General features: G+C 38.0%; 1 protein-coding gene across 2 annotated transcripts in view; it reads left to right on the top strand.

The window, feature by feature from the left end:
* The window catches only part of TMTC2 (transmembrane O-mannosyltransferase targeting cadherins 2), a 251,537-nt gene that overhangs the window by 226,527 nt on the left and 12,918 nt on the right, over positions 1 to 12,092 (top strand). For both annotated transcript variants that reach the window (XM_054079749.1, XM_054079756.1), the window contains exon 11: positions 2,458 to 2,521. In XM_054079749.1, the coding sequence (XP_053935724.1) occupies positions 2,458 to 2,521 (64 nt within the window). The remainder of the gene's footprint in view (positions 1 to 2,457; positions 2,522 to 12,092) is intronic.

Below are 12,092 nucleotides of genomic sequence, written 5' to 3' on the forward strand. Positions count from 1 at the left end.
AGGAGAACCTAAGAGTGATGAGTTGTCAAGTGCATCTGTGAGAGTGTCACGTGCAGTCAGCTGGAACAAAACACAGGGAAGTGGTAGGTCTGGAGGCTCAGGCTGAGATATGAGAGAATAAAAAGAGGAGACATTTTTGTCCCTTAAAATAAGATTGAATGCTAGGTGTTAATGGAGGAAATCAAATATGTTTTCAAGGTCAGACCTCATGGAAAGATTTAGGATAAAGGTTGAAATATAGCTCATGACTATGAAAACTACTCTATCTTCTGAACTTCTCTTTGCTTCCTTTCCATCCTTTCTTATTAACAACATTTTATCTCATGTTTTACTGTAATGTGAATTATATTTCCTTTAGTAGTGTCCTTCTATTGTTTTGACATTGATCCAGAGCCCTTTATTGCTCAGTGGCATAGGGTTACTGCAATTTCCTACCTCTCTGCCTTTAATTTTTCTCAAGGGAAAGCCATTCAAGGGCTTAACATAATGAATTTCTAGTTTAGATTTCCAGTGAAAATGGAAACCAGAATTCTACTGTATCTTGACTGTTCCTGAATGCCCAGAAATGGAAACGGCATTTTCGTGACCATGTTAGTGTGATGTGCATTTATTTTTATAAGCTGCTTTTAATGAAGAACTATTAATTCAAACCGATTTCAACTTAGGAATTAATGATCCATATTTCAAGATGTATATGTGGCAGGAAATCAAGCCTTGTATTTCCACTGGGATAAAAGGGGACAGGGTTTTAATCTGTTCCACGTTTGCATGCCAACGCTTTTTGGAGGTGAAGTGACACATTTCATTTTACGTGCCTTGCAGTAAATCCTGGAATTCAGAAGTATGAGATTATTTCTTTTTCAGTAGCTTTAAGTGCTACTAGTGCCCAGCAGGAGTGATTCAGAAGCAGATTAAATTAATATTTTTAGACATTCAGTCGTTTCTAACCACTACAGCCGCTGAGTCAATGATACATATGCAAAGTAATTTAAAACAGTTAACAGGTATAAAGCAGGTTCTACTTGGCAAATTGTTAGTCAGGAAGTGGTTTCAGCTTCCACATGAATTATGTGAGAAACTTCAAAGGGATTATCCTTCCTCCTTTTCTCCTCCCAGGACCAATAACTGTTGAAATGTGCTGATTTGGTTTAATTGCCTATCATGTATTATGTGGCTCATGTTTAAAATTTGAGTGGACGGGAACATAAAATTAGAACACAATTTGATCACTGAAGAATAAAGAACATAAAAGCTCATGTAATGAACAAGGTCAAATCTCTAGATACAAGTTCTCAGATGATTGATACTTTTCAAACTAATAAGTGTTCTCCGGAACAGAAGAAAAGAAAAAAGAAAAACACAACAAACCAACCGTACTCAGTATTATTGTTGTTTTCTAATTTTTTATTTTGTATCACAGAAATGCATCTGTAATCATATAACAAACACAAATATGCTGAACACCTCCTGTCCTAAGTTAAGTCTTCTATGGAGGAACCTAACTCTTCATAGAAAAATAAGCGACTAACTTTAGGAGAAGATATATAGCTTGCCTGATAGTCCTGCTTGGTTGTTCTTACATATTTACCTTCTTTCTCACTGCATGTATGTGATCAACTGATATTCGTTGGGCCAGTAGTCAAAATGAATAGTTGAAGGGAAATTAAGAAGTTGGAGACAAAGGGAGAATAAAGGAATTTGAAAGAAAAGATTAAAAGGGCCTGTTGAGACAAAAATGTGTTTGGATTTCTTTGGCAACGTATTGCATTGTCATTTGAAGGCATTAAACTGAAAACTAAACTACTAGGGGAATGCACATGCCATCTATGTGAGTAAGGGGGAGAAAAAGAGGTGAGCTGATAGTGCTTCAGGTACCCAGAAACTCATTCCTCTGTGATGTGTGAGAGCTAAGTTTTAATCCCCTCTCAGACTGAAAGGAGTAAATGTTGAAATCAGAACTCTACTGAATGGATTTCCTGAATCATGGAAACTTATTTCTGAGAAATCAATGTATTCGTTGATTATTTGGTTCTTTTTTTCCCCAACATGATGGTGATCTTGCAGAGGCACAAAGAAAGGAACTGCGTTATTGTATTATCTACAGTTTCATACTTTATTGTTAAAGTGTGGCCAATTACAAAAAACAAGCCAGATTTTCTTCTGGTGAACACTAGTATGTCTCTTTGCCTAAAATAAGTATTTGGCCTTCTGCATTTCTCTCCCATTTGTACTAGCATAATTTCAGAGCTAAAAAGAAAATAAGGTACACGAAGAGAATTTGTGATAATTTGTGATATTCTGAACCTTTAGATTCACATATTTTGTGCATTTTTCAAGGTAGTATCCTTAAACAGTGAGTAGTAGTGGCCATATTTTGGGTTTAGGTATGCTTCTTTAGGTATGATTTCTTTTTAACCCATGGAAATTGAGGTGTAATTATGTTTTCTGTCCTGATAGACAAGCCAGTCTCAATGAAGAAGCTGAGAAGTATTATGAAATGGCAGCAGGATTAAGACCTAATGTAAGTACTTTCAATCATATCCATTACTTAAGTTGGTGAACATGCTACACTGCTGAACCCTTTGTGTTGAGGAGAAACTTCTTGCTGAAGCATTTGATCTCTATGCTTTTAAGTTCTTTTAGTAGTTAACTGCTGGTTAGTGAGATAAAGCTGTTTGTTTGTCAAAACATTCACTATTCATTCAAGTTACTTCAGCAAAGTGTTGTAGCAATAAATCTCACTAAGCTAACATACTTGGAAAATATTTCTAGATTTACATTTATTTATCTACCTTTAAATATAACATATATATCTATAGAAATAGACTTGTGCCTGGCTCCTGAGAGATTTTCAGTTAGTGCAGCCTGAAACAAAACTGATTTCCATTCTCTTGTATCCATTTCTTTACAAGTGTTACATGTTCTTTAATATCTCTAATATCACTCCTATAAAATACCATCCTAGCAGCAATAAGAGATGGTAGTAATATGACACTCAGTCTTTTACTGGTTGTTAGCGCATTTGTATTCTCATTGAACTTTGTGACTATTTTATTTGTGGCATTCTCTCATTGTTTTTCTTTTGCATCCTTTTCTTCCATTTCTCAACCATTCCTCTTGCTTTTCAAGTGAAGCAATACTTAATACACAACACTTCCTCACCTGCTCCCCAACGTATAAGCCGTTTGGATACAAAGGCTGCATTGCTCAGGTTTTTCACACCCAAGTGCCATTTAAATGGCCATCTGAGTTATGACTTTCAGAGCTATTTAGTTGCCTATTACAGTGTTTTTTTCACAGAATCACTAGGTTGGAAAAGACCTCTAGGATCATCGAGTCCAAACATTCCTATCAACCACTAAACCATGCCCCTGAGCATCTCATCTGCTCTTCTTCTAAATACCTCCAAGGATGGGGACTCAACCCCCTCCCTGGGCAGCCTCTGCCAGTGCCCAATGACTCTTGCTGTGAAATTTTTTTTCCTGATGTCCAGCCTGAACCTCCCCTGGCGGAGCTTGAGACCATTCCCCCTTGTCCTGTCCTCTGTCACTTGGGAGAAGAGGCAAGCTCCCTCCTCTCCACAACCTCCTTTCAGGTAGTTGTAGAGAGCAATAAGGTCTCCCCTCAGCCTCCTCTTCTCAAGGCTAAACAACCCCAGTTCACTCAGCCGCTCCTTGTAAGACTTGTTCTCCAGCCCCTTCACCAGCTTCATTGCCCTTCTTTGGACACACTCCAGAGCCTCAACATCCTCCTTGTAGCAAGGGGCCCAGAACTGAACACAGGATTCAAGGTGCAGTCTCACCAGTGCCGAGTACAGAGGCAGAATAACCTCCCTGGACCTGCTGGCCATGCCATTTCTGATACAAGCCAGTCTCCACTCTTGCATTTGTCTTGCATTTTATTTTGGCATCTCAAGATGGGGCACAGCAGTAAGCAAACAGTATTCCTTCATGACTGAGTCACTTTCTCATTCAATTAATCCATTTCTAAGAAAGTTATGACTAAGGAGGCTAAAAACATCCCCAGAAAATCAGTGTTCAGTTACAGGAGAAATGTAACTTCTCTGAAACATGCAAGCCATTTGTTTTTAAGGAAGCATACATAAAAAGATTTTCTAGGTAGTATTGGGAGTGATGCATTTGTCATTGAACTTATTCTGAGAGTACTGAAAAACACTGAAAATATCATTTATTTTGCCTGCGAAGAGCTTTATTAGCGTAAATAAAGTATTTGCAAAAAAAAAAATGTACCTAGTAAAGAAACAACTGAATACAGCATAGATATGTCAATATATACATCAACTTTCTGAACATCACTTTCATTTTTGGATGCACCTTGATTCTGCAGATTGTAAAATAATTTGAACACTAATTTGTAAGATAGCAGCACCAGCTGAAATGCAGTTTGTGTGCAAAGGAAATAACAAATCTGGCTAGTATTCTTATTCCAGATTTACAACCTAACTGTTCTCTTAATAGCGTATATGACTGGTCTTATTTGCAATAGGTGTGTATTTATCCTCTATGAAAGTTATTAACAGTCAAATTTCAGCAGAGCAGTATTTTCTGTAGAATATAGTTTTGCTGTGGAGATGGAAATCATTGGTCTTAAACTTTACTGAAGAAGCAAGCATTCTGAAGATTGTCTTTTTATTTCCAAATAGGTTTCTTATAGTTGACTTTTCCCTAGAGAGCCAGGGAGAAGAGAGAAATCCTGGGAACAGTTCAGAGAAGGAATCTACTTTTATTTGCTATGAATCTTTTCTTACAGGATTTTCTTCACCTCTTTCAAATCCATAGGTAATCTACAGAGATCAGCTCTCCTCGCCCCTGCATCTTTTTGAATACTTTCCAAAAAATGCATTCCGACATTGTGTGTTTACCACAATCGAAATAAAATCACTTTAGAGCCTTTTCAGTGAGAACCACATATGTGTTTGTTCTAGCAATGTTGGCTTGGATGTGCGTTAATCACATTATTCTAATTTTAACAAATTCAGTTGCATGAAGAAATGAACATGTAGGCTTTTTGGACAGCAAGACATTTATGAAGTAATTATTCCGAGTGGGAGTATTGCTGAGGAAAGTCTGTATTCAGAGACGGTTTCTAGGTGCCCTACATCTTGTAATGTTCACAGACCAGGAAATTGTTTTAACAAGTTGTTAGGCACTCTAAAATGTGAGCTTTAAGCTCACTTTGTTGTGGAAAAATCAGTCATCCAGAAACTCTCTTTAAATTGGCAATCTACAAGAATGTGATAAACTGGCTAAAGCTTCAGCATTTACTCAGCTTTTAAGACATTATTAGTGTAATAGAATTGCATTTCTAATTTTTTAAGTCTGAACTTAAGGCAGCCAATCTTCAAAAATCTGCTCTAGAACCCCCACATATGGCCAATGGCTCTTGAGAAGAAAGGGCACTTTGAAGTGTGACCTCAAGAGTATTAAATGAAAGAGAACTCACCAGAGCCTTAAGACTTTGAGCCACCACCTTAAGCTGATTGGCTTAGTAGCATTCCTCAAGGAGATGCCATGACCTGCAAGTCACTACCATCCCAACCACATATCAGTACTGCTTGCAGTCTGGAGCTCATGACAGCTTTAAGCCCTCTGTCCTTGGCACATTGTCAGAAACAGCTGTTTCCACTCTACCACTTCAAAAGGGCTTGATTAAATGTCTTACTGTAACAACATACATAAAGACACACACATAGAATGAGGAGGAAAGGATAAATGTACCTATAAGCAAAATAAATACAATTTCCACTAGATGGTTTAATCATGATGTGGGAGACTAAACCATTTCTTGACTTGAAGGGTTTATGTAATCAGTTAACACAATATCATATTAGAAAGCAGTTGCTGCAAGTGCCTCTTTTATTTTTTTCCCCAGTGCCGGAATACAGATTTCATGTCAAAGGGTCCAGGCTTGCAATAAGCTCTACCTCTAGCTGTCTAACAGCTGAAAGAAGAATGCTGCTGGTTTCCAGATAATTGACTGTATTCTTATAGCCACCTTATAGATAACATGCTTTCAGTGCCTCCTCATGGAAAGTGTTCATAATAGATGTGTTTTACTCATGGCAATGCTTCTAAAAATGAATGTACTTTTGATAGAACCTTCATCTTTTGAAAATAAAGTAGATGTTGGATTTTATCTCGAAACGTATGTAACCAAGATCTGCATCGTTATCTATTTTTATCATAAGTGTTTCTGTGCCAAGTTTCCCTATTTGACATTCTCCTGAATGTTCAGTAATTCTCTCATGCAGCTTTACCAGTCTAGGAGTGAGGGAAATGGCTTTGATGCATTTTGCTGGCTTTGTTTAGGACATGTCCTGTTATTTCCAGGGTGAATTTTCATAAAACTTTTAAAGCTCCTGCTATATTAGTTCTGCTGCTGATGGCAGTAATGGATGGTTTAACAATGATTCTTAAATTGTCTGCAGCTGATCCTCAGCTGACAAAAAAAAATGGCACTGTTCCACGCTTCACTGGACCAAATGTCATCCTGACATCCCTCCAGGGATACTGCAGATCCCTCAGCAGTGATTAATCTATTGCTCCTGCAGCTCTTTTGAGCAGGTCTGCCTAGCTGCTGTTATCCAAACCCAACTGGAGTGTCTTGCCATCGTACTCCTGGTTTCTGGAGGAAAGTATGGATAAAGCTGGCATAGTTCTTTGAAGAAGTAGTACATATATGATTTTTACACTGTGTATTATTGCTAGTAAAGCGTGACACCTTGCAGTTGAGAATTCTTGCCTTAAAATGTTCTTCTGTCTGCTCATTTGTTTATTCAAAACAATGAGCATATGACAATGTTTTATATTTATGTATCAATGCCGTGGAATGACCACAGAACAGTATTTCTAGGTAGGTAACACCTTGCAGCTTCACCTGTTCAGTTATCTTCGATGGCTTTTGTCTGCCTTTACAGAAGACACAAAAACGTGCCTTTTGAGACAGGTGGAGTTTCCGCTGATTGCTGCCCTCCAAGCAGCTCCCAGCTTCTCCTGCCCTGTGTCAGGGCTGTACAGCTTCCCACTGCCGGCACCAGCTGCTGCTAAGCGTTGCATTGTTTAGGGCTTCCTCTCAAGTGTTCCAGGCTTTCTGCCTCAATGATACGATTGGCTGTGGGTTCCTTTCAGCCCATCAACACTCTTGGCCTCCTGAAAATCCCTCCTTGCTTTTCTCTGGTGAAGGTGTGAAATAAGAAAACTTCCCAGGATCCAGTTCTCCCTCTCTTCCTGCTCTGTTGCTTCCTGAAGACTGAACAACTTATAGGGCACGCAAGACCTTTAGGGACTAGAAAGGGTACTGTAATTCCCTAATGAGAAGATAGGCATGTCTGTATTTCCAGATGATCTACTTCTAATAGTTTGACTTCAGACAGATACGGGGTGGGAGGCTTAGACATGGATTGGCTCCAGTGGGAGAAGCGATAATGGACGACTGAGAGAAAAGTGGACAGCACTCTCTGATTTCAAAAGTATGAGAGAGCACTTTCTTGGTTACTGTGAATTGGGTAGACTTTCCCCGTTGAGAAGCCACAAAAGACTGACTCTGAAATTTGATACCAGAATAGCTGCGGCATTTCTAAGCCTGCCGTGCAGAAGGCTGACCTAGCCTGAAATTTATGCAGAGTGGAGAAATCAAGACAATTAATATTAACTGAATGCAAGCTGCCCTTCATTTCAGGTAGAAAGGCTCTTCAGTGTTTGCACAGAAATAGCATTACTTCTTCATGTAAAGAGTTTATCCATGCATGAACTCTCTCTGCCCCTCCTGAGCTGGAAAGCTTTTTAAATCCAATTTGGGCACCAGCTCAATTTTCTTTTGTTGTTGCTTCACGCCTTCCAGGTTGTTACACTCAGTTCATGCTTCTTGCCTGGTGCTAAGTGCAAGGCAGGTATCTCTTGACAGAGATAACATATTCTGTTTGGAGAATTATTCTTTTGGACAAAATATTATCTTTCTATATTTACAATTATATTTGTTTATGGTCTTGCTAAATATTTTAAAGACACATCTAGGATTTTTGTTCTGCACAATTATAAGCTTCAAGACAGGTTTGTGTACAGGCTCTTGTTCTGAATATTGAAGTATTTCTACTTCAGCAGAAATTAGTGCCTCTCACCTTAAAAAAAACAACAGGCAAAGCAAAAACCCCCATATAGCATTTCCCATCCCTATGATATCCATCAAGGGACAAAGAAAGAACACAAGCTATTGGAATGTGACTATTTTACTTGTAATACTGAAGCACAATATCAAGATGAGTTGTATAATTTGAAAACCAATTTACTCAACTGTGGAAAAGCACTGAATTTCCTTTGGGAAATACGTGAAATATTTTATAGCTTTACCCAAGAAAACTGTGTGTGTTTTCTTATGCATCTTGCAGCTCTGTGAAAGCAAAGATGGAACATACTTTCGGATGATTATGGAATACATAAATCGCGTTGTCAATATTGTGACCCATATTCATGTAAGATTCATAGGAGAAAGCTGGAAATCATATCATTACTGTTCTCAACTTCAGTTTTATGAGAGTGTTATGTTATGAGGAGTTCATTTGAACTCTTTGTTTTGGCTTATACAAGCAATTAGTTATACATATACCTGAGATCTATAGTCTCACTTAGTTTAATTTGTGAGCTTTGGCATTGAATTAAAGTGCCTTTCGTTGCTGTTCATTTCCTGTATGGAATAATTTGTTGTACATTGATATCCTAATCAATACATAAGTATCTTGTCTGCACAAGTTCTAAATTATGCAAATGAAAATCCATTTGAGTTCCTTCTGCTTACACGGATATTGTATTGCAGTAACACTTTAGAGTTGCTTCTGTGTCTCCTGCATGTGAGAGGTAAATTGAGCTCTGTAGTTCTTCATTTCTTCAAGTGAAATTATGCAAGCAGCTATGAACTCCTCGTAACATAAAGTTTTTCAAACAGTAAGTTGCATACCCAGAAACACTCTGCAAAGTAAGCCAGAAACTCGTCGTCATGGTAATTTGGAATGCTTTTCATTTCCTTTTTAGCTTTGAAAATGTTTAGAAATTTCTCATAAATATTAATCTTTCTACAGTCTAACTATTGGCATAATGTATTTTCTGAGTCATTCATCTTCATGAACTCTAAAATATATAGATGTGCTTTGTTTTAATGGGTGGGGGGGGATGTTGGAAATAAGCAACTAACTCCTCTTTTCTAATTTAATTAACTTTTAGTTCTTCATTGAATCATCAATTACTCTTACCAAGAATTGTTGAAACAGTAATTTGATGCTTAACGTGTAATTTGAGAAAAAGAAACTCTGATAATCCATGCACTATTTGCATAGAACAGAGATCGGACAAGGTTTTCAACATGTCTGGTGGTAATCTCTTGTGCTACTTAGAGCTGCTGGTAAAGTATTTTCTACACAAATTAAAAATACACCATAGCATTTTCTTTTATGCACCCATTTTCCATTGTAAGCTCTGTTGTCCATAGTCTTCAAAATGTTTGTGTGACTAAATCTCCAAAAAGTAAAAGGACATGTTTTCACAAAAATCAAGCATTTTTCTGAATAGTTCAATGGTGTTTCCTAAGAAGCGAATCACCCCAAGTCTAAAGGTATAGATTCTGTTCAGTGTTGGAGTTGATGATCCTAAAAGTCTTTCACAATCTAAATGATTCTATGATTCTATGACTCCATGTTTACTCACCAGACGCCTACCTAGATAGAGAATGCAATTCTTGCGATACCATTGGGTGATTGTAATTCTCCACAAACAGATCATAAATTCTCCAAAGAGAAGACATTCTCATACAAAGTAATACATGAGGTATTTTATTGTCACAGCTTTGATTCAGAAACATTGTAGGACTGCACCTTAGCTAACTTGAATGGAAATCTTAGTGTCCTCCACAAGAAGGATGTTGCGTGTCTGGAGAAGAGCAACGAAGCTGGTGAAGGGGCTGGAAAACAAGTCTTATGAAGAGTGGCTGAGAGAGCTGCGATTGTTTAGCCTGGAGAAGAGGAGGCTGAAGGGAGACCTTATTGCTCTGTACAACTACCTGAAAGGAGGTTGTGGAGAAGAGGGAGCTGGCCTCTTCTCCCAAGTGACGGAGGACAGGACAAGGGGGAATGGCCTCAAGCTGCGCCAGGGGAGGTTCAGGCTGGACATCAGGAAAAAATTTTTCACAGCAAGGGTCATTGGGCACTGGCAGAGGCTGTCCAGGGAGGTAGTGGAGTCACCTTTCCTGGAGATGCTTAAGGGATGGGTGGATGAGGTGCTGAAGAGCATGGTTTAGGGAGTGTTAGGAATGGTTGGACTCGATGATCCAGTGGGTCCTTTCCAACCTTGTGATTCTATGATTCTATGATTCTATGATTTTTTTTCTTTTTTAATGTATATTTTATTATGCAAATCTGAAGTCTTTATCTGGTATTTATATGTTCAGTCCACCATCAAAATGATTTGAAGAAAAAAAGGATCTGAGGTCAGCTAGGCCTGTCTCTTGAAGAGCAGTATCTTAGCAGACAGATAACTTTTTGGGTTTCCCATGATTACTATTCAGTATGAAAATAACTATGCAACAGTTGTGTTTGTGCTCAACTATGATGTTCATTTACTGAATAATTAAAAAAATAGATTTGCAAAACTAATTAATAAAAAATCACAGCCTAGATTTGTACTACTGATTTAAATAAAAGTAATCAGCATGCTTTGATGTGATGGGGAGCAGTAGTTTTTAAAGATGCGCTTGCTTTGCTGAAATTGTGGAAGTGAAGATGATATATCATGGATAGACCTATGCACTTGATTCACAGTCTGAGACTAACATGGCAGGGGGTACTATGCTGCCTGCATCACTTCCTGGAGAAAGCAATATTGGCTTTGCATTGTAAATGTAGCCCTCAGTGTCAATTAAAAATAAAGTACCATGAAATATAGAACTCACAGCAGTAGACGAGCATTTCAGAAATTAAACCTTCTGTCTGAGCTCAATTAAAAGAATATCCAGCAAGGCTTTTCCTAATAGACAATTCTAGTGCTGATTCTGGAAACAATACAATGAATTTATTATGCAGCTATAACTGATAAGGAAGTGGTTTTAATGCTCGTTAAATAAACCCAGTGACTGCACATTCTCAGCAGGATGTTTTGCAATAAACGACTTCCTAATTTTCTTCTTAATCAATGGTTCTGATGTATTTCTCATCCTAGGAGTGATTTTTAGTTGTGGGATGGCATATCCTATTAGATTTCTTTTCCCCACAAGCTCTGGAGAACTATGTTCTCTTTCACAAGATAGTTTTGATGCAACTGGTATTCTCCTCCACCCTCCCACACCTCCAGAGTTATCTATGTGGTTGTATAGAGGAAAGATAGGAAAAATGCCCTACAATAAGGCTAGCTTTGGTCTGAGAGCTGCTTGGGAAAAACTGTATCTTTGCAGACTCCTAGAAAGAGAATGGATGGCAGGTATCTAGCTAAAGTAATTTGGAATTTGTCTTTAAGAGTATCTTAGTAGATAAGGTGGAATGTATTTTTCCCTGGGAAAGTTGCAGTCTAGAGATGTCTGCTAACATGAAGATGCAGTTAAGAGGGGCTGGATGACTTCTCATTTTCCCCCAAAGAACAGTCCCTTTTCGTTTGGGCGTTCTGAACCACTGTATATTGGTCAGCTTTACATGTAGCATTTAGATGATTCTATTTACCACAGTTTTACTGGAGAGCAAATATATATATTCAAGTGTACTACCCTTTTGAAACTTGTCTTTTGTATAATGGACAGCCTTGTTACTAAGCTGAGGCCATTTTTACCAATTCTTCAGGTGCTCCAGTAAAGATTGTCTTCCTATAACAGTGAAGAACTTTATTCTGACATTATGGTTTGTAACTGTGCCAGTTGCCCCATCACCTGGCTGCCTCAAACTCGCTGAAAACAATTACAGCGTGAAAGACTAAAGAAATCTTTTCCAATATAATAGCAACAGTAAAAATGAAAATCCACAATAAAACGCTATATCAAATTTCATATGAAGGTTTGCTGTATTTCTCTTAGATTCCATGGGATCAATGAATGGAGTTACTTGG

Source organism: Cuculus canorus, chromosome 1 (assembly GCF_017976375.1).
Source record: "Cuculus canorus isolate bCucCan1 chromosome 1, bCucCan1.pri, whole genome shotgun sequence".
NCBI classification, from domain to species: Eukaryota; Metazoa; Chordata; class Aves; order Cuculiformes; family Cuculidae; genus Cuculus; species Cuculus canorus.